We start from the raw sequence: 23575 nt of genomic DNA, 5'->3' as shown, positions 1-23575 counted from the left end.
TTCCTCCTTTTTTGGGGTCTGATGTTCCTCTTTTTTGGGGTCTGATGTTCCTCCTTTTTTGGGGTCTGATGTTCCTCTTTTTTGGGGTCTGATGTTCCTCTTTTTTGGGGTCTGATGTTCTCCTTTTTGGGGTCTGATGTTCCTCCTTTTTGGGATCTGATGTTCCTCCTTTCTGGGGTCTGATGTTCTCCTTTTTGGGGTATGATGCCCTCCTCTTGGGGTCTGATGTTCCTCTTTTTTGTGTGTTGATATTTTTGGGTGCAGAGAGAGTGATACCTGTGGAGCGCCTGATGGTGGAACATCTGAAGAAATGGGGGCAGAGGAGGCAGGAGGTGAAATTTTACCTGCGGCACGATGATAAGAATGGCAAGTAACACACACACACACACACGCACACACACACAGTCCCAGATCAGAACATTCAGGTCAGGTTTTTATTACCTGCTTCATGCTGATCAGGATAAATTCTGGACATGGTGCGTATCAGGATAGAAATAAAAAAATAAGCGGACCATGTACAGAACCCTGAGGGACTCTACTGCCTTTTGACCTAGTACTTCCAAGGTTGGGGAGCGTGAACTCAACAGAGAAAAACATGGGAGTTTCTCTATAGGATTGTATAGGATGGGATCCAGCTTATGTGTATAGAGAGGTGAGAAGCAGGTGAGCACGACCCCGAGAACATGGGTTCTAGCTGAGCCTCCGGTCACCCTCTGTGTCCATCTGCTACATAGGTTCTCCTCCACCTCCCAAGACCTTTCACGTGGCCTGGCTCTGTATTGCCCCTAGGTATGACTGAGTGTGTATTGCCCCTAGGTATGAGTACCCTACCCTGGTCAGGGTCGCAATGGGTCCGGTGCCTGGACAGATCAGAGAATAGTAGTTCAGTCTGACTGTGCTTTATTGTGGTCCGGCTTTTTCCAGAGCCTTTAACAGGATCACACACACACACAAACACAAACACACACATGCTCACACACACACACAAACACAAACACACACACACTTGTGATGCAAACATGGATTTAGGGAATTAAATGCTAGTGTCTATTTATATAACATGGTTGGTGTACAGGGTGAAGTGTATTTGGAACAGAAATAGCCGTAGGTTAGGGGTTTTACACACACACACACACACACACACACACACACACACACTTGGAAGTCACATGGTTGAGCACATCCAGTCATGAGGACATGAGATCAGACAGGATCAGGATAAAATCTGGACATGGTGCCCATCAGCATAGAAATGAAAAAAAAAAAAGAAACGGACCAAGTACTGAACCCTGAGGGACTCCACTGACTCCACTGTTTCAAAACCAGCATCTCTCTCAGAACATCCTGGTTTTCCTCAAAAACAGGTTCTTCACCCAGGCACGATGGTAAAGGGAGAGGCAAGAGAGAAGCCAGCAGTCCCTCGACAGTCGCAGGATGACCTGAAAACAGCAGGAACAACAGTTACACGGTCGACTTCGATGTAAAGAAGTCGATCGAAAGAAGTGCATCAGGATCCCGACAGTGTAGTACAGTGCTCAGATGAACCACTGCTCGGCTGTAATTCGGGTTTTGTGTACGATCCCGAAAACATCAGCACATGGTACCCGACCCCCCCAATTTATTCATCATCCAGTAATCTTGTTTTTTTTGTGTCCTCCAGTCAGACGACCTTCAGTCCACGTCAGCAGGACGATGAGCAGAACGGACCAGTCCCATCAGAACCAGGTACGTTTAAACACACGGGTAAAAAATATCACAAATATTACAGTATCATCAATACGCCTTTATCCAAAGCGACTTACAATTGAGACTGTGAGGGAGGGTTAAGGGCCTTGCTCAAGGGCCCAACAGTGGCAACCTGGCAGATGTGGGGCTTGAACCAGCAACCTTCCAGTTACTGCTCCACACACAGTATTATAATGATAAACTGGCACTTCTGTTTATTTTCCATCACAGTTCACTATGTCTGTATTTATAAAGATTAAATCTGTACTCGAGGGATTTATGAACCTTTTGTTGATGTTAGGTTCAGTTTGCAGCCCTGAACGGGACTGAATGTATAAATGTGCAGAAATCTGATTGGATCTTGGAAGCACATTGATGTGGTTTCCATAGTGTTGACATGGTTATTGTGTTATTGATCCGCCTGTTGTTAATGTTCTTGTGTTCCTGATATGGTCCTTGTGTTGTTGACGTGGTTCCCATATTGTGGACATGGTTATTGTGTTATTGATGTGGTCCTCATATTGTTGATGTGGTCCTCATATTGTTGACATGGTTATTGTGTTATTAATGTGATCCTTCTGTTAATGTTCTTGTGTTCCTGATGTGGTCCTCGTGTTCTTGACATGATCCTTGTGTTGCTGACGTGATCTTTATTTTGTTGCCGTGGTCCTTGTGTTGTTAATGTGGTCCCTGTGTTCTTGACATGGTCATGTTATTGACATGATTGTTGTGTTGTTGACGTAGTCCTTGTGTTGTTGACATGGTCCTTGTGTTGTTGAAGTTCTTGTGTTCCTGACATGGTCCTCATGTTCCTGATATGGTCCTCATGTTCCTTACATGGTCCTCATGTTCCTGACATGGTCCTCGTGTTATTGATGTTCTTGTGTTCCTGACATGGTTTTCGTGATGTTGATATGGTCCTCATGTTATTGACATGATTGTTGTGTTGTTGACATGGTCCTCATATTGGTAACGTGGTCCTCCTCTTGTTAATGTTCTTGTGTTCTTGACATGATCCTTGTGTTGTTGATGTTATTGACATAGTCCTTGTGGTAACATGGTCCTTGTGTTCCTGACATGGTCCTCGTGTTATCACCGCACCTCTGTACCCACCCTGTACTTGAGGACGACTGTTAGATTCGTCAGCTGCAGGCCGCAGGATCCCTCAGTGACGTTTCCTCTGTAGATTAAATTGTCTTTAAGTTGGAGGATTGAATTTCGTTGTTCCTTGACGCTGAATCTCTTTCTCTCCTTTATCTGAGTTCTGTATCAGTGTTGAGTTTCAGTAAAGTGTTGGACAGGAAGTGGAGCGTCGTGAGGAGATGGAGTGAGATGTGATGTGATGTGATGTACAGTAACTTACTGCACCAGCGTTACCAGATTACCGGACTCTTATTTAAGCTATGATGATGCGGTGGAACCTGCGGTGCTGAGGTTCTCGTGCATGTGGAACGTTAAGCTTTGCCTTTAAGTGCGAGGCAGCTGTGGTGCAGCATGGGTGCAGGAGGGGGGGGCTGCAGAGAAATGCGATAGAGAGAAAGTGCATGTCATCGCGAGAGAGAGAGAATGCAAGCTAATATGTTTGTGAGAGAGAGAGAGAGCGAGAGAATGCAACTGTGTATGTTTGAGACAGAGAGACAAGTGAGAGAATGCAACTGTGTATGTTTGAGAGAGAGTGATAGTGATAAACTGAGCAAGAGAGAGAATGCAAGTGTTAATGTCGGAGAAAGGGAAAAAAGAGCAGGAGTGAGAGATTGAGAGAGATAGAGTAAGAATGCAGTTGAATATGTTGGAGAGAGAGAGCGTGAGAGAGCGAGTGAGATCGAGAATGCAGTTGTATATGTTGGAGAGAGTGAGAGAATGAGAGAATGAGAGAGAGAGAGAGAGAGAGAGAGAGAGAGAGAGAGAGAGAGAGAGAGAGAGAGCGAATGCAGTTATATATGTTAGAGATAGAGTGAGAGAGAGAGAGCGAATGAGTGAGAGAGAATGCAGTCATATATGTTTTGGAGAGAGAGAGCGAGTGAGATCGAGAATGCAGTTGTATATATTGGAGAGAGTGTGTGAGAGAGAGAGTGTGTGAGAGAGCGAGAGTGTGAGAGAGAGAGAGAGAGAGAGCGAGTGTGAAAGAGAGAGAGAGAGTGTGTGAGAGAGAGAGAGTGTGTGAGAGAGAGAGTGTGTGAGAGAGCGAGAGTGTGAGAGAGAGAGAGAGAGTGTGAGAGAGAGAGAGAGAGAGAGTGTGTGTGAGAGAGAGAGAGTGTGTGAGAGAGAGAGAGCGAGTGTGAGAGAGAGTGCGAATGCTGGCCGGTCAGATTTGCCCCGTGCAGGATAAACTTGCGCAGTGAGACTGTGTAACTGGCGTGAGAACGAGCCCGGCATCATCTCACGGCGATTGATATGCCAGGCCGCGAGGCTGGCACCGTCGGAGCGGGCGAGGGAGCCGACGCGAGCAGCTGACTCACGGCGACGGGGGAGCTTCTCCGGGGGGTGGGGGCGCTCACCTGGACCCTGATCATGGAGTGGAAGCACATCCAGGCGGTGCAGGAATTCACTGCTGAAGGGCAATGCAGCAAAATCGAGGTGCGATCATGCAGGATTAGCTGGGACTCCGCTAAGGTACAGTGGACGGACTCTTCTCTGCTGGGGGGGGGGGGGGTGGTTAGGGGTGTACAGGGGTGTGTGTTGGGGTCATGTACTGACCGTTAGTGATGAGTGGAGTGGTACTTTCTGCTGATGCGCTGCGGTTGGTACTACACTGTTAGGTGGGTGTTGGTGTCCATATACTTTTGGCCATATAGCGTCTTTGAATCGATTTTGAATAATCAAGTATTTTAGGTAATTTTGGCTTTGTCACTGGCGGTGGTACCTCAGTGGTTAGGGTACAGGACTAGTAATCAGAAGGTTGTCGGTTTAAACCCCACCAGCTCCAAGTTGCCACTGTTGGGCCCCTGGGCGAGGCCCTTGACTCTTAATTGCTTAAATTGTATCCTTACATAATTGTAACCTTTGGTTAGTGCCTGTAAGGGGTTTGGCATGTTCTTTCAATGCCGTGGGAGCTATGACAGGGCCAGACTTCACTGAGCACCTCCTGTCTTCTGTCTGCTTCTGTCTCCACCCGTCTCCTCCTTGTCTCCACGTATCCTTCTGTCTTCTCTTTTTCTCCTCCCATCTCCCCCTGTCCCATCCTGTCTCCTTCTGTCTACACCTGACTCTACCTGTCTCCTCCCATCTCCACATGTCTCCTTCTGTCTCCACCTGTCTCCTCCCATCTCCACATGTCTCCACCTGTCTCCTCCCATCTCCACATGTCTCCTTCTGTCTCCACCTGTCTCCTCTGGCACCCTTCCGTTTCGTCCTGACTCTACCTGTCTCCTCACATCTCCACATGTCTCCTTCCGTCTCCCTCCGTTTCCTCCTGTGTCCACATGTCTCCTCCTTTTCTCCAGTCGTCTCCCTCCGTCTCCTCCCGTCTCCTTTCCATGCCGTGAGAGACGTTAAGACAGGACCAGACTACATGAATGAATAAATGAATGGCTGGTTCTGCAGTGAAGTCCTGAACTTTGCCGCATTGGATCTGGATCGGTTCCTCGGGGAACCAGGCGACCCTGTGCTGAGGGGTTCAGAGAGCTGGTCCAGGTCCACTGGCTCGGTTTAATGGGCTGGACTGGAGTCAGTGGTGCTGCTGAGTGATGCATGTTGTGTAGAAGAAGTGATGATGTTTAGATCAGGATGGATCAGGACAGGACCGAGTTCTTCCTCGTTTCCTCTCACATCTGCACTGCAGTACAGCAGAGTCACGCAACCAGACTGGCAGACGTAATGAACATCATGGCGTCCCAATACTTAGTGACCTGAAGCGCTGAAGAGTCCAGTGAGAGAGGCCAGCTGATTAAAAAGTTGCTTAATATTTCATCAGAACAGCAACGGAAACATGTTTTCGTATATACTAACCATTTCGTCATGGTCATTGTCACAGTGGGTCCAGTGCCACCACTCAGCTCTCGACTTTGGACGTGTGTGTCGGAGGGGGCGGGTGCTAGTCTGTGCTTCTTCTCGGCCAGCGTGAGGTGGTGCAAGTGGTGGAGGGATTGCAGAAGGGAACTGGGAATGACTAAATAGGGAGAAAATGAAAATAAATTCCCCTTTCATTTCTGATTTAATTCTAATGTGAATTGTTTGTAATTCAGTATGAAATAAGTGACATTATTATTTATTTTTATTTTCATTATTATTATTATTATTAAATTTATTATTATATTATTATATATTTTTTTTTATTGTATTGGTATTATTAATTATAGTATTATTTATTATTTATTTATTTTATTTATATTATTATTATATTAATTATTATTATTGTACATCTTTTTCTTATTATAAAATGATTATTATTGTTTTTATCTGAAAAATTGTGTGTACGTGTTCGTATGCGTGTGTGTATGTGTGTGTGTGTGTATGTGTGTGTGTGTGTGTACGTGTGTGTGTGTGTGTGTAGATGGCGACCCCCCGTGTTGAACTCACCCTCTCTGAACTTCAGGAGATGGCTGTACGACAGCAGCAGCAGATCGAAGCTCACCAGCAGATGCTGATTGCGAAGGTACAGCTCACACACACACACACACCTCACACACACCTGAACTCACACACACCTACAGCTCACACACACACACACACACCTCACACACACACACCTGAACTCACACACCTGAACACGACTGCAAGTATGTGGACACCTGAGCCTCCACTTATTTGTTTTCAGTCAGTCAGGAAGCATTTGGGAGGTCAGTAAGTGACTTGGATGAGAAGACCTGGCTCACAGTCGGTGTTCCAGTTCAGTCCCAAAGTGGTACAATACTGAGGTCAGCGCTCGGTCCAGGCCACTGGAGTCTCTCCAGACCAAACCAGTGAAACCACGTCTTTCAAACACGTAGTTTATCAAAAACCTGAGTCAGTAATTAGAGGAGGTGTCCACATACTTTTGATACAATGTGTATAGGGATTATGGGGGATCATGGGTGCATCTCACGGGTTCAGTTCGTTCTCTGTGTGATCTGATTACGTTTGGATCAGAACTGGACGTCACTGAGCCGCGGGATGACCGGACGATGATGAGGTTGTTGTTTTTGTACTGAAGGACGAGATTTTTCAGACAGTTTGTTCTGCAGCACCATGTGTGTGTGTGTGTGTGTGTGTGTGTGTGTGTGTGTGTGTGTGTGTGTGTGTGTGTCGGCGTGTCGGCGATGATACCGTGTGTGTGTGTTTGAGTGTTTGTGTGTTTGTGTGTGAGTATGTGTGTGTGTGTGTGTGTGTGTGTGTGTGTGTGAGTGTGAGAGAGTGAATGAAAGCTTTGCACCTAAAACAACAACAGGAAGGGACTTCATGGTCACAGGAAATTAGATCAGCACTAATCTCAGGCTCGGCGTGAGTGTTGCTGAGTGTTGTGGTGTGTGAATGAAGTGAAGTTCAGGGGGACGAGCAGCTCGGCTTCTTTAGCAGTGAGGTTCAGGATGTTTATGGACGCGAGCGGAGATTAAAAACGAGATAATTTATGGATTAGATCAGTGCAGCCGATCGGTGTGAGATTTATACGGTAAATAAATCCACGTTTTATTGGAGTGAGAGTGTGTGGGGTCTAGTGTGAGTGTGTGTGTGAGTGTATTAGAGTGTGAGATGGTATGAGAGTGTATGACTGAGAGTGTGTGTGTGAGAGTGTGTGTGAGAGTGTGTGTGAGAGTGCATGAGAGTGTGTGAAAATGTGAGAGTATATGAGAATGAGTGTATGAGAGTGTATTGGAGTGTATTAGTGTGTGAGAGTGTATGAGAGTGTGTATGAGAGTAAGTGTGTGTGAGTGTATGAGTGTGTTTGAGGGTTAAGGGCCCAACAGTGGCAACCTGGCAGATGTGGGGCTTGAACCAGCAACCTTCTGATTACCAGTCCAGTATCATATCCTCTGATCTCCCACTGTCTTTACTGAACACCGGACCAGGTGCCAATCCATCAGCTTCACTCGAACCCGGATCTCAGTGTTATTTACTTCTACACGTGTTTATCTGAACCGCCTGGTCTCTCTAAATGCTTGTGTGTGTGTGTGTGTGTGTGTGTGTGTGTGTGTGTGTGCACTCAGGAGCAGCGTCTGCTCTACCTGAAGCAGCAGGATCAGGGTTCGAGTCCCTGTGATCAGGAGAAGTTACAGAGGCTGAGAGAGAAGGTGGAGAATCAGGAGGCCAAACTGAAGAAGGTTCGAGCCATGAGGGGACAAGTGGATTATAGTAAACTCATCAACGGGAACCTGTGTACGTATCCCTCACCCCCCTACAGTCAGTCATGGTTTACCCTCATCACCATCACAGGGTCAGGTACACTCCCCAAAAACACTCGCTCTACTGTCATCATTATTACCACATAATTATATTTATATTATATTTGTATTATTGTTTATTATTAGTATATTATTATGTTATTATTATTATTATTATTAATAAAACACTCGTGTGTGTGTTTGTATGTGTTTGTGTGTGTATTTTGTGTATATATATATATATATGTGTGTGTGTGTAAATGTGTGTGTGTGTGTTTTGTATATACATGTGTGTGTGTGTGTGTTTTATGTGTTTGTGTGTATGTGTGTGTACATGTGAATACTGTGTGTGTGTATTTTTAAATGTGTGTATGTATGTGTTGTGTGTGTGTATATATATATATTGTGCGTGTATATGTGTGTGTGTTTGTGTGTGTATGTGTGTTTTGTGTTTATGTTTGTGTGTGTATGTTTGTGTATTTGTGTGTGTATATGTTTTTGTGTGTATGTTTCTGTATGTGTGTGTGTTTGTGTATTTGTGTGTGTGTGTATATGTGTGTGTATATGTGTGTATATGTTTGTGTGTGTATGTGTGTTTTGTGTTTGTTTCTGTGTGTGTGTATATGTTTGTGTATTTGTGTGTGTGTGTATATGTGTGTGTGTATATGTGTGTATATGTTTGTGTGTATGTGTGTTTTGTGTTTGTTTCTGTATGTGTGTGTGTTTGTGTATTTGTGTGTGTGTGTATGTGTGTGTGTATATGTGTGTATATGTTTGTGTGTGTATGTGTGTTTTGTGTTTGTTTCTGTATGTGTGTGTGTTTGTGTATTTGTGTGTGTGTGTATATGTGTGTGTGTATATGTGTGTATATGTTTGTGTGTGTATGTGTGTTTTGTGTTTGTTTCTGTATGTGTGTGTGTTTGTGTATTTGTGTGTGTGTGTATGTGTGTGTGTATATGTGTGTATATGTTTGTGTGTGTATGTGTGTTTTGTGTTTGTTTCTGTGTATGCGTGTGTATGCAGCGGTGGAGATCGAGAACGTGAACACACTGTTTCAGGAGAAGCAGGTGGAGCTGCAGCAGGCCGTGGTGAAGGTGGAGCAGCTCACACAGCAGCTGGAGGACCTGCGACACAAACGCATCACAGACTCACAACCTGCAGGGGGCGCCGCGCTGGAACTGCACAAACTCTACCAGGAACTGCAGGTACACGAGCGTGTGTGTGTGGAGCACGGGGCGTCCCACAGGGTCACGGTCAGACGTCTAGGTACTTCTAGTATAGTGAGTATAGTGTACTACATTTCTGTGTGTGTGTGGGTGTGTGTGTGGGTGTGTGGAGCACGGGGTGTCCCACAGGGTCACGGTCAGATACTTCTAGTATGGTGAGTATAGTGTACTACACTTGTGTGTGTGTGTGTGTGTGTGTGTGTGTGTGTGTGCAGATGAGGAACAAGCTGAATCAGGAGCAGAACACTAAGCTTCAGCAGCAGAAGAACATGCTAAATAAACGCAACCTGGAGGTGAGCATGATGGACCGGCGCATCGACGAGCTGAGGGAGCGTCTGCACAGGAAGAAAACAGAGGTGGGTCCGAGCGGCCGCGTCCCAAATCACAAGGAACACGCCCTTAAAATCCACCACGATTAACACTTAATTATTAATACAAATCAGAACCGTTCACACCCTGGTCAGGGAGTCGGTGGGTCCAGTGGCTACAAGGCAGAAAGTATCTGGACACCCGGCCATGAGCTTGTTGGACGTCCAAGTCTCGGTTGATGTCCCGGTTCATCCCAGAGCTGTTGAGTGGGGCTGAGTGTATTTTAGGATTTTAGGGTGGTGCTGAATTACTGACATACAGAGGAGCAGCTGTGGGGTTTCAGGGCGTGGCTGAGGGGGGGAGGGCACACATGGGTTCATACCATCTGCCCTGGGTGTGTATTAAAAGCATTTCAGCTACACACACATACACACAATATATATACACACACTCATAAATACACATTCACTCACATACACACTTTTATATATACACACATATACATACATATACACACACACTCACACATACACACTTATACACACACACACTTATACACACACACACACACACTCACACATACACACTTATACAAACACACACACACACACACTTATACATACACACACTTTTATATATACACACACACTTATACATACACACACATACACATTTATACACACACACACACTTATACACACACACACACACACACTTACACACATATACACACATACACACTTATACACACACATACAAACACACATACACATTTATACACACACTCACACACACACTTTTATACATACACACACACACACATACACACTTATACACACACACTTATACAAACACACACACACACACACACACACACACACTTATACATTCACACATACACACTTATACACATATACACACATACACACTTATACACACACATATACAAACACACATACACATTTATACACACACACTCACACACACACTTTTATACATACACACACACACACATACACACTTATACACACACACTTATACAAACACACACACACACACACACACACACACACTTATACATACACACATACACACTTATACACACACACACACTTACACACATATACACACATACACACACATACAAACACACATACACATTTATACACACACCGAGAAATACACACACTTATACTGTGTATATACTGTATATACATACACACACACACATACACACACACACATATACACACACATACACATACACATACACATATATACACACACAGTATATTAATACATACTGTATATACACACACATACACACATATACACACAAATACAAAAAATACATCTCCTTATACAGGAACACACATTTTATACACACACACACACACACACACACACACTGCACATGTATTTATTTTAAAACATTTAAATAAATCTATAAATGAAGTGATTGATCTGCTCTGTTGTTATTCTGTTTCTTCTCAGTTGGGGCGTGTCAGTGTCCCGTCCTCCCCTCAGTCTGTCCCCGTCTCCTCCGGCCGGGTCGCCGCCGTGTTCCCGTACATCCAGACGCCCTCGGTCACGGGGAGGCAGGACAGAGGCTACAGTCTGACCCCTGACCCCCTCAAACCACATCTACTGACTGCTCAGATAAACCACACACGGTCCAGATCAGGTGAGTTCTCGTCTGGCCTTTACCTTCAGTCTCCTCACGTATCATCACGTCTCCTCATAGCTCCTCACGTATTATCACGTATCATAACGTCTCCTCACGTCTCCTCACTTCTCAAATCTTCACATCTAAGGAGCCGGGTGCTAGTGTGCGGCCTTCCTTAGCCGGCATAGTCGTATTCTTCCTCTTTTCTCACTTTTTTAAATTGTATGCTTCTTCTTTTCTCCCATACACAACCTCCTTTTTATTTTTTTGGGATGTACCTTACTTTATTTCTCATTTTTGGGCTGAATGGTACCTCTTTTTTTTTTGGACCAGATACAACCTCCTTTCTCATATTTTGGACCATACACTACTTCTTTTCTCATTTTTAAATTGTATTCTACCTCCTTTCTCATGTTTTGGGCTATACATTACCTCTTTTCTTATATTTTGGGATGATACTCTACCTCTTTTCTAATTTTTTACCATATGTTACCTCCTTTCTCACGTTTTGGGCCATACGCGACTTTGTTTCTCATTTTTGGGCTGAATGGTACCTCTTTTCTCATTTTTTGGGGCTGTATGGTACCTTAATTCTCATATTTGGGCTGTATACTGCCTCTTTTCTCATTTTTAAGACTGTATGCGACCTCTTTTCTTATTTTTAAATTGTATGGTAGCTCTTTTTCTCATTATTGGGCGGTATGGTACCATGGTTTTAAAGTTTTGGGCCATACAGTACCTCCTTTTTAATTTTTGGGACTGTATGGTGCCTCTTTTCTCATTATTTTGAGCCATACACTACTTATTTTCTCATTTTTGGGGCTGTTTGTTGCTTCTTTTCTCATGCCAGTAACACCACACACCTTAAATTCTTCTTTTCTTTTGAATATAATTTCCTGCTCTTTTCCTCTAACACACCTTTTCTTTCCTCTTGTTTTCCTCCTCGTTGTGCCTCCGTACTCCTTCTTTTCCTCGGTCCCTCCTCCGCCCGTTGTCGTGTTTTACTCGATTCAGACGATGATCCGCCCAGGAAACCCTCGGGTCCGTGGAAGGTGTCGGATTTAGACATCGTAGTGGACCGTGAGGGGCCGGTCAGATCCACCAGTGAGTTCCAAATATTCTACAGGGACCGAGAGCACAGATTTATACACGGGTTTATTTACATATAATGCACGCATGCGCGCCACCTGGTGGAGAGTTTGGGTGTTACGGTCCTGCATACACTGTATTAGTAAAGCATTATTATACAGGAAAACAATTTAGGGAAGGCCCAGTTCGAGCCTTTCTTCATGTCATTATAGAGCTTAATCATGCTGGAACAGGGAAGGACCTTCCCTAAACTGTTGTCCTTTTAGATGATTGATTTATTACACCTGTTAGCAAATGCTGTGGCTGAAACACATTCGATAATTAGAAGGGGCGTCCAGATACATTTGTTCATATGGTGCAGATCACACCTGAGACGAGCTCAAACACACACACATACATATATACACACACACACATAGACACTAACACACACACACACATACACACACACACATATATACTGTATATAAACAATCACACACCACACACATACATACTGTATATACCTACATAAACACCTACATATACACAAACACACACACATACTTACATACACTCATACACTCACACACACACACACACACACACACACACACAGTGAGAGTGCTTCAGTAATCTGGTTATGTGATTAGTTCTGTATGAGGCGTCACTGCTGCTCGTTTTGTCGCCGCCGAGGAGCGAAATATTTTTGCCGTCTCTGTTTTTGTACCTCGTTCACCTCCTCTGTGTCTCCTCTCTGCCCCGCCCTGCCCTGCCCCACCCCTCTCTGCCCTGCCCCATCCGCAGCTAACGATGCTAACTGGAACATGGGCTCCGTCAAAGCGCCCGACTGGAAGGACCTGAGCCAGGACCCCGGGAAGATGACCGTCGGTGAGAAGGTAGGGTGGGTTTTGGATGTTTAGGTGTGATGTGATTGTTTGGGCCTCCAGAATTTTCCCTGCTAAAACTCTGTTAGTTGCCTCGTGTCGCTTTTAAATCTCACTGACGCTCTCGTCTCCAGGGATCTTCGAAAGTTCTGGGCACCGTCACGGCCCTGTCCAGACACCCGTCCTCCATCTACGGCACCTACCCCAGCGTGGGTCACCACTCCACCATCTGTGCCACCAGCTCCCTGCCCCGCTCGGCCCCGGGCACGCTGGCCTGGCACCGACCCACCGGCTCCTCGTCACAGATCCAGCAGAGGATCACCGTCCCTCCCAGCCCCACATCGTCCGCCGGCTCGCCCGTGTTACCCCCCGCCGAGAGGACCGAGCCGCCCCTGGCCGCCGCCGTCCGCCCGTTCGTCTCGGACCGGGGGTCCCGACCGCAGTCTCCGAGGAAGGGTCCGGCCACCATGAACTCCAGCTCCATCTATCACGTGTACCTGCAGCAACCGGCGGCCAAGAACTACCAGAGCAGCAGCACCAGGGCCGCCGTCAAAGCAGGTAACCGACTTCAGGTCCTATAGCGTACCGTACATTCAGCTCACGGACAGATGACCTCACGTTTCTTCTCTCGTCTCTCTGCAGTTTACGGGAAGCCGGTCTTGCCGAACTCCAGCTCCTCGTCTCCCGTCTCCTTCCAGCACCAGACGTCCCGAGAGGACTCGGAGCGCGAGTCCGAATCCGAGATGACCCCACAGGCCAGCGTGGAGAACATCCCGCGGCCCCTGAGCCCCACCAAACTCACCCCGGTGGCGCACTCCCCGCTGCGCTACCAGAGCGACATCGATCTGGAGGTGCTGAGGAGGAAGCTGGCCAACGCCCCGCGCCCTCTCAAGAAACGCAGCTCCATCACCGAGCCCGAGGGCCCGGGCGGCCCCAACATCCAGAAGCTGCTCTACCAGCGTTTCAACACGCTCGCCGGCGGCATCGAATCCGTCACGCCCTTCTTCCAACCCGACGCTGCGCTCGGCCCGCCGGGCGACGCCCATCCGGCTAACGGAAACGTAGCAGAGGAGAGCAGACGAACCGAAGCGCAGACGTCCGGACCGATTGTCTCGCAACCCGTGCGCTCACCTGTGCCCGACGCCAGAGAAAAAAAGGCGGAGAAAACGGATCGTGTAGAGACTCTGATCACAGAGCCCACAGATACTAAAGAGGAAGCTCAGAACAACAGTCAGTCATTGTCAGACAAGAACAGGAAGTCTGCACCAGTGGAGAAGGAAACCGCCGAGCAGCCCGGTGTCACCAACACTGTGAGTCTGAACCACGACATTCATCCACCATCCATCATCTATCTATCAATCATCCCTCATTTATCCATCCATCCATCATTAATCCATCATCTATACATCCATCCATCATCCATCCATCATCCATCCATCATCTATCTATCCATCATCCACCATCCATCATCTATCCATCATCCCTCATTTATCCATCCATCCATCATTAATCCATCATCTATACATCCATCCATCATCCATCCATCATCTATCTATCCATCATCCACCATCCATCATCTATCCATCATCCCTCATTTATCCATCCATCCATCATTAATCCATCATCTATACATCCATCCATCATCCATCCATCATCTATCTATCCATCATCCACCATCCATCATCTATCCATCATCCCTCATTTATCCATCCATCCATCATTAATCCATCATCTATACATCCATCCATCATCCATCCATCATCCCTCATTTATCCATCCATCCATCATTAATCCATCATCTATACATCCATCCATCATCCATCCATCATCCCTCATTTATCCATCCATCCATCATTAATCCATCATCTATCTATCCATCATCCATTGAGCTGGAATGGCAATAAACAAAAACAAACAAACAAACAAATCCATCATCCCTCATTTATCCATCCATCCATCCATCATCCATCCATCATCTATACATCCATCCATCCACCCACCTGTGGATGATGGTCGTGTGGACGTTCCGATTTGTAGAACATTCAGTAATTGTTGCTGATCTGCAGGTGAAGAGGACGAACCTGAAGAAGCCGGGGTCCGAGAGGACGGGTCACGGTCTGAGGGTGAAGTTCAACCCGCTGGCACTGCTGCTGGACGCCTCGCTGGAGGGAGAGTTCGACCTGGTACAGAGGATCATATACGAGGTACGGGATTCGAACCCACAGTCTTCTGATAGACAGCCCAGAGCTCCACCCTGATCTGTGAATATTCTCTATAAATAAATGAATGAGTTTGTACTCCGGCTGATAATAGAATGAATTAAACTGGTTTATATTTAGGTGGATAATCCCAGCACCCCCAACGACGAGGGCATCACCCCCCTCCACAACTCCGTGTGTGCCGGGCACTATCACATCGTCAAGTTCCTGCTGGATTTCGGAGTGAACATCAACGCTGCAGACAGCGACGGCTGGTGAGAACTGAGACGCTAACGCACGTGTGTGTGTTCTCTGTGTGTGTGTGTATGTGTGTGTTGTGTATTTATTGTGTCTGTGTGAGTGTTTATTTTGTCTGTATGTGTGTGCTCTGTGAGTGTGTGTGTGTGAAATGTGTATATATGTGTGTGTGCGTGTGTGGGTTGTGTATTTTTTGTGTGCATTTGTGTGTGTTTATTGTGTGTATTGTATAACGTATGCATATGTGTGTTCTGTGTGTGTGTATAATGTGTGTGTGTATATTTATACATGTATGTGTGAGTGTGTAACATGTATATATGTGTGTGTGTTCTCTGTGTGTGTATTGTTTGTGTATGTAGTGTGTGTGCTCTGTGTGTTTATTGTGTTTAATGTGTGTTTTCTGTGTTTGTGTGTATTCATTGTGTGTTGTATATGTACTGTATATTTGCATGTGTGCTCAGTGTGTGTTTGGTTTGTGTGTGTGTGTGTAACATGTATATATATGTGTTTGTGTTTATTTTGTGTGTGTGTGTGTTTATTATGTACTCTGTGTGTATATAGTGTGTGTGTGTGTATTTATACATGTATGTGTATGTATGTGTGTGTAATGTGTGTAACGTGTGTGTGATGTGTATTGTGTTTGTATTCTGTGTGTATTTGTTGTGTGTATTGTATAACATGTATATATAAGTGTGTGTGTGTGTGTGTGTGTAACACGTCTCTCTCTCTCTTTGATCTCTCTTTGATCCCCCCCCAGGACCCCCCTCCACTGCGCAGCGTCCTGTAACAGCGTTCATCTCTGTAAGCTGTTGGTGGAGTCGGGCGCCGCCGTGTTCGCCACCACCATCAGCGACGTGGAGACGCCGGCCGACAAGTGTGAGGAGATGGAGAGCGGCTACATCCAGTGCTCCCAGTTCCTGTACGGTAAGAACCGCGGTCAGGGTCACAGTGGGTCCGGGAACACAGGGCGCTGGGGGGCGCGGGGCTTTTCCCATGACTCTTTTCGTCTCCCTACAGGGGTGCAGGAGAAGCTGGGCGTGATGAACAAGGGGGCGGTTTACGCCCTGTGGGATTACGAGGCGCGGAGTCCGGACGAGCTCTCGTTCCGGGACGGCGACGCCCTGACGGTGCTGAGGCGGCGGGACGAGAGCGAGACCGAGTGGTGGTGGGCGCGGCTGAACGAGCGCGAGGGCTACGTCCCCCGAAACCTGCTGGGGGTGAGGACACAATTTCGGAGTGGGTCTGTGGGGAGTTGTGCCCATTTTGTGCTGTGTTTCTGATCGTTCTGTGTTGGTGTTGTTTACGTGCAGTTGTACCCGAGGATCAAGCCCAGGCAGCGATCTCTGGCGTAGCGCCCCCTGTGGACGACTCCGACCCACGGGGTTCTAACCTCTTCGGACCCGCGCCAGCTCGAAACGGGAAGCGGATCGCGGCTAACGGACGATTTCTTGAGTTGCCTGATGAGATTTGGAGGTTTTTTGGGTCTCTGTGGAGGAACGTTGTGGATTTCTGGTTGTTTTGGACAGAGGACGCAGCGCGTGAGGGTTTGTGGATGTTTTTGGAAGGACAGGAAACCACGAGAGACGGAAAAACGAAGGAAGGAAGCAGAAAGTACTCAGAGAGGGAAGAGAAATGTCGAGGCGTGACGGTTTTACACGGCGGGAAGCGAGTGAATGTTAGCGGCGTCTTTATTTACGGACTGTACGAGGAAAGTAAAGAACAAAACTGTTTTATATCCGTACGCGGCTGTGAGTAAATATTATAAATATTACCGGAATAGTTTTACCAAAAATAAAAACCAGATGTAGCTAATCATCCTGGACATGCTTGCTGGCTAACGTTATCTTTCTTTATTTGTATTTTCTGCTCCTGCACAGTTGCTACAAACGTCGAATCGCTTAAAAATAAAGCTTCTGAATCAGTAGAGCGCAGTTCGCTTTTATTTTTTGTATGTTTGTTAGCCTGTTAGTACATTTAAAGATCTGCGGACGTTTTTTGCCTCAGCTAGGGTCAGCGTTCAGGATCATTCAATATAAACATGGAAGGCTAGCTAACATGAAACCAGCGCTAACGATCCACAAAGCTAACGGTTCATGGGAGATTAAATCTGTCTTACTAACCAAGCTAATAAGACTTTTACGCAGCTATAAAATTAGCGCTTCACTTCACTGATCTGGAATCCGACCAAAAACGTCATGCAGTCGTCAAAACACGTGATCTAGGGCAGCGAACCCCCAACCTTATTTGCACCACGGACCGGCGGAGGCAGAGGATTCAAAATAAAATAATACTGCTCACAAATGAGCTTTTTCCACTGCAACCACACGCTGCTCCCACCTAGTGGTGATAAGAGACCATAACACCCGAAGTGTGCTGGAAATGAAAGCAGTGTTTTCATCTCTAATTATTTATTCTTTCTGTGCACCTGTCCACGGCCTGGTGGTTGGGGACCTCTGATCTAGGAAAAAAAGACGGTTCTAGATTTCTGAGAGATCAGAGATCAACAGTGTTCAGCTTAAACTTGCATCGTTGCTCTTTACGCACTTAAATTCCACCAGATTTTTTAAATCTTTTAATAATATCATGCGCTGTAGAGGGAGAAATATGCAAATCCCTTCCCATCTTTGTTTGAGGAACTTTTTAATGCTCATCTTTGCTCCTTATAGACTCAGACTTTCATGAATGCTGCTTTTAATCATGTTAAATCTCCTACATGATTACTCGCCCTAAATTCCCCCGTCCCAACTTTTTTTTGGAACGTGTTGCAGGCGTGAAATGCAGGAATAGATAAAACACTGTTGTTGTTTTTTTTTTTTTTCATTTTCCATACCGTCCCAACCTCTTTCTGGATCCAGCAGGAACCAAAGAACAGTGAGAGTAGGATGAGGAGCGGAGACTGCGTTTTATGGTTCCCTAAACATTTACAGTTCTGAAAAATAACCGTGGCTCTTTAATTCTGGCTCATGGTGAACAGAATTGAGTGGATAAACTGTTTCATGTGCTGTGTTTATCTCACTGTGGTTTTGATGCTGTTTATAATGCAGATAAGGGCGTGGTTTTAGGGTGGGGGGGGGTCACTAATTATAATGCAGTACATCACACTGACCTACAAACGGCGTTCATGTTAAACATCCTGTGCACAATAAAAAGATTCTCACCCTGAAAACCAGCTGTCTACTGTCTTACTGTGCGGAGATTGTGGCCAAAAGTATGTGGACACTTGACCATAAACTTGTTGGATATTCCATGTCAATACCATAGGCACAAATATAAAGTTGCCCTCTTCTTGCAGCTATAACAGCCTTCACTCTTCTGGCAGGGCGTTCCACAAGGTTTTGGAGTGTGTCCGTTTTTTGTGTGTGTGTTAATTGTCCTGATGATTACAAATTCATTCCAGGACTCTGTGCTGAACACTGGAGTTTCTGTACATCGAAATCATCTCTAACTTTTTAATCTAAGTCTTTATGGACCTTCATTAAACTGTAGCCTCAAAGCTGAAAGCATTTATTTATATATATATATATAATTGAGTTTATACACCTGTTAACAACACATGTCTAAGCACCTAGACCTGGTAATAAGGAGTGACGTCCACATAAGTTTAATTATACAGTGTACATAAAGTGTGTGTACTTTATTACATTTAACTGGTATTAATGCCAGAGCTGTGTGCACTTATTGCTGACTGTGTAATTACTGGATAAGCAGCTGATAAGGGAACTCTGGACCTTGAGACTGAAGTCCTGGTTCTAAACCACTCTCCGTCTGAGCTGCAGATCGGTATCTGGATTTTACTGCATCTGCTGGAGTAAGGTACGGATCATTTTTTGTAAATAGATATATGTATAGAGCTTAATAAAAACATTTTTGAGTGTAAAATGCAAATGAAAACAAAGCAAAAGTAGCCAGTAATAGTGTGATGTTCCTAATACAGAGACTGCTGCTTTATAAAACAATAAGCAATATAAACAAAATATTCATATTAATGCAAATATAAAGCCAGTTAATTTGTATATTGTACAATAAAACGCTGAATGTGTTGAGAAGATCCAGTCAAAAGAATTCTGGTCTGAATGGTTCTGAAATACAGCCAGGATATGACCAGTACTGACCAGCACAAACCAGCAGCAGGTCCAGACATGAACTTCATGCAGTTCTGAGCTTCTTTCCAGCAGGATTGCACAAGATCTGTCCAGAAAACTCATCTAATCTAATCTGGTTCTTCTTCTTCTTTGCATGTTAGGAAGCTGATCTATCACTTCTATCATGTCGAATCATGGATTCCACATCAACACTCCTCTTCTGGAGAGTATTGCGATGTCTAAACGGCTCGGTTCTCCTGTTTATCTAAAAATGGAAAGTTCTCAGCCTTCTGGATCGTTTAAGATCAGAGGGATCGGACACCTGATCCAGCAGGTGAGTCCGGAGCCTGTATGCGTTCACATTATGTTCATGCATTTATTCATGCATGTACACTTGCAGCAGGGAACGTCAACAATGTTAGTGTACTCACACTATTTATGAAATGTATCTTATAATTGATGCATATGTAAACATATTTAAAGTCATTTCATGATCCTGGGCGAGTTCGCCTGATTTAAATCTGCATTTCGAACTTTTGTTATTAAACTTTTGTTATTGTAGTCCATTTCTTACAGTTGGACTACATATCCGACAGTGCAGCACTTGGTCTAAACCAATCAGATGCTACGCACTCATCCGGGCATCTCTTTCCATCCTGCGAATACAATCTTGTCTGATAGCTAGATTATTATTATTTATTTATTTATTTATTTATTTATTTATTTATTTATTTATTTATTTATTTATTTATTTATTTATTTATTTATTTATTATATGTATTTATTTATATTTATTTTTTATTATCATTTATATACTGGACGATTTAGCCTTGTACAATTCCCAGAGTAGCTACTCGCCAGTTAAAGCTAACGATGGTGTTAGCAGATGGTGTTCATGGGAAATGTAGTTTTTTTAGACCGTTATTTTACTACAACTCTTGCTAATCTTCTACAGTAGGATAAAAAATAGCTTAAAATAGCTTTATAACGTACATATTTCTTTATTTTCAAATATTTTATTCAAATAAAATCATATCTTTGATAATTAGCAATGATTTATAGTTATTTAATGGCAATATTACGTGGTGCAGCTAATACTGATGGTGCCACAAAGCTCCTACACAGTTAAAATTAAATTAAATTTACATTAACTTTGTTGCACGGTCTCCTAATTAATCATTAATGCTCATTAATTGTTGACAGCAGTTGCTGACTTCTCTGTGTCCATATAAATAGGGGCTAATAGTATCAGTAAGCACTTATTGTAAATTTCATGGAACAGTGGTATCTTTGTGATCAGGTCTGAATTGGACTGAATTAGAAGCTGCTGGAACTTGGTTGAACACGTGTGTCACACAATCTCACACACACACACACACACACACACACACAATCTCACACATACACACACACTCACACACTCACACACACACACACACACACACACAATCTCACACACACACAATCTCACATACACACACTCACACACACACACACACACACACAATCTCACACACACACACACACAATCTCACATACACACACACTCACACACTCACACACACACACACAATCTCACACACACAATCTCACACACACACACACACACACACAATCTCACATACACACACACACACACAATCTCACACACACACACACACACACACAATCTCACATACACACACACTCACACACTCACACACACACACACACAATCTCACACACACACACACAATCTCACACACACACACTCACGACATAGCCACTTCCCCAAAAGGAATTAGGATGCCATGCCACAAAGCTAAATGACATTAAAGAACTTTCTGCAGCACCAGTTTACTCATTAACTTTTATGTAAAAAACACAAACACCCAAATCTGTTGGTTGTGGATGTTCGTGTTCCAGTAACTTGGTCACAGATACAGAAAAGTTGCAGAAATTCCGTGAACATCAGCACTGAAACTTCTCTGTGTTAAAGCTTGCAGGTTCAAAGTCGAACGGCGTGGTTTGTTCATCAGGTGGGAATGATTATTATTATTATTATTATTATTATTATTATTATTATTATTATTATCATTATTATCATCATCATTATAATAATAATTATTATTATATAATATTTGTAATTAATGTTGATTGCTGAGTGCAGGTGGGAACGCAGGTTTAGCTACAGTGTACGCAGCACGTAAACTCAACATCCCAGCAACTATTATTGTACCTTCATCCTCACCTCAGCTGGTGGTGGAGAAGCTGAAGGATCTCGGTGCCACCGTCCGAGTCGTGGGTAAGGTGAGAAACACCCAGTTAAAGATTCTTAATGGAGGACTTTCTTTTAAATTCATCTGTTTTTAATATTAAAGTTTTATTTTATGTCTTTTTATTGTTTTATTTCATTTCATTTCAAAATAGGTCAATTAATTAGTTTGTTTTCTTATGTAATATTACTGGATAGTTGCTGGTTGTGATGATGCTGCAAATGATGTTGCTGGATAAATTGTTGCTGTATCTGATGCTGGGTCTGAGGTTGTTTGTGATGCTGGATGTGATGATGCTGGATGTGATGATGCTGGATGTGATGATGCTGGATGTGATGCTGTTGTTTCTGTATCCAAAGCTGGATTTTTGCCGCTCAGGTGGCGCAGCGGTAAAAAGAAACGCGCTGCAACCAGGGCTGGATTCTGAGAAGCGTGGTATCGAATCCAGCCTTGCTTTACCGGTTCGAAGCCGAGTGGCTATATGAGCAACGATTGGCCGGTTGCTCATGTGGGGGGTGGGACAAAGAACCGGATGTGGGTCTCTCTCTGTCAGAATGCGATTGCGTTCTCTGCCGGCCGATTGGAGGCGCTTACACAGAGATGGGAGAGGGTGCCCTTAGGGTGTGTCTCTCCGCATGCAACGCTAGGTGGCGCCAAACTCGTCAATGTGTGGGTGGCGAAGATGCATCTGGCTGCTGCTCGTGTTTCGGAGGGGATACGGGTTAGCTTCAATCACCTCCGTCAGGGCAGGGTTCGGCATAGACAGAGAGGAAGCACGATGCTAACTGAACAATTGGATGCGCTAAAAGAGGAGAAAAAGGGGTAAAAAAAAATAATAATAATAAAGCTGGATTTTTTCTTGCTGGATATAATGTTGCTTGATTTGATGTTGGATGTGATGTTGGATCTGATGCTGGATGTGATGTTACTGGTTGTGATTCTGGATATGGAGTTAGGAATGTGATGTTGGATCTGATGCTGGACGTATTGTTGCTGGATTTTATCTCTGCAGGTTTGGGATGATGCAAACGCTGAAGCTCTTCGTCTGGCTGCATCGGAGAATCTTACCTTTGTACCACCGTTTGATCATCCTCTCCTCTGGTGAGAATCTCACTGAAACTCGAATAAAGAAAAAGAAAATAAATAAATGTACATGTTTATACATGCAGCTCAAATCTGATGCTTCTTAAAATCCTTCAGTTCTTCATTCAATACTTTCCCCCCTAAAACTGTACAGTAATAACAGATCCCCCGTGCTGTTTTTACAGGAAGGGACACTCCGGTCTGGTCCACGAGCTGAAGGCGTCTCTGCCCTGTGAGCCGGGGGCGGTGGTGCTGTCGGTCGGCGGCGGGGGGCTCCTGTGCGGGGTGGTGCAGGGCCTGGACGAGGTCGGCTGGAGCCACGTCCCCGTCCTCTGCATGGAGACGGTCGGAGCCGACTGTCTGAACGCCGCCGTGAAGGCCGGTCGTCTCGTCACCCTGCCCGACATCACCAGGTAACGCTCGCTCTGGAGGTCTCGGGCGTGTCTGATCTGATCGGCTGTTTGTGTGACTGGAGGTCGTTCTGTTTGGAATCAGTGAGGCCAAGTGCTTGGGGGCGAAGAC

The 23575-nt window shown here is 44.9% G+C and overlaps 2 protein-coding genes across 10 annotated transcripts in view; both read left to right on the top strand.

Annotated features, from left to right (window-relative positions):
• Positions 1-1669: 1669 nt before the first annotated feature.
• On the top strand, positions 1670-18799 carry ppp1r13ba (protein phosphatase 1, regulatory subunit 13Ba). Of its 8 annotated transcripts, none has more exons than XM_063006813.1 (15): positions 1670-1725; positions 6260-6319; positions 7848-8079; positions 9045-9226; positions 9463-9603; positions 11051-11240; positions 12237-12326; positions 13098-13189; positions 13312-13735; positions 13820-14487; positions 15244-15381; positions 15517-15650; positions 16391-16557; positions 16651-16850; positions 16944-18799. In XM_063006813.1, exons 1-15 carry the CDS (start codon positions 1693-1695, stop codon positions 16983-16985), a joined length of 2793 nt encoding a protein of 930 aa, XP_062862883.1. In that variant the 5' UTR covers positions 1670-1692; the 3' UTR covers positions 16986-18799. The 8 variants fall into 8 exon arrangements, with proteins under 8 accessions (XP_062862883.1, XP_062862882.1, XP_062862879.1 ...); XM_063006812.1 differs by having other exon boundaries at positions 1701-1725; positions 6218-6319; XM_063006809.1 differs by lacking the exon at positions 1670-1725 and adding an exon at positions 3316-4302 and having other exon boundaries at positions 6218-6319.
• Positions 18800-19373: 574 nt separating this feature from the next.
• sdsl (serine dehydratase-like) overlaps positions 19374-23575 on the top strand; it is a 5109-nt gene continuing 907 nt past the window's right edge. The window contains exons 1-7 of one of the 2 annotated variants that reach the window (XM_063007007.1): positions 19374-19446; positions 19877-20049; positions 21694-21733; positions 21865-22004; positions 22983-23071; positions 23239-23466; positions 23549-23575. The exon at positions 23549-23575 is cut by the window's right edge and continues 98 nt beyond it. In XM_063007007.1, the coding sequence (XP_062863077.1) occupies positions 19900-20049; positions 21694-21733; positions 21865-22004; positions 22983-23071; positions 23239-23466; positions 23549-23575 (674 nt within the window). In that variant the 5' untranslated portion in view covers positions 19374-19446; positions 19877-19899. Of the gene's footprint in view, positions 19447-19853; positions 20050-21693; positions 21734-21864; positions 22005-22982; positions 23072-23238; positions 23467-23548 lie in introns of those variants that run through there. The other variant, XM_063007008.1, reaches the window with a different exon arrangement.

This window comes from Trichomycterus rosablanca, chromosome 13 (genome assembly GCF_030014385.1).
Source record: "Trichomycterus rosablanca isolate fTriRos1 chromosome 13, fTriRos1.hap1, whole genome shotgun sequence".
NCBI lineage: Eukaryota > Metazoa > Chordata > Actinopteri > Siluriformes > Trichomycteridae > Trichomycterus > Trichomycterus rosablanca.
This window is presented reverse-complemented; position numbering and strand designations above follow the sequence as displayed.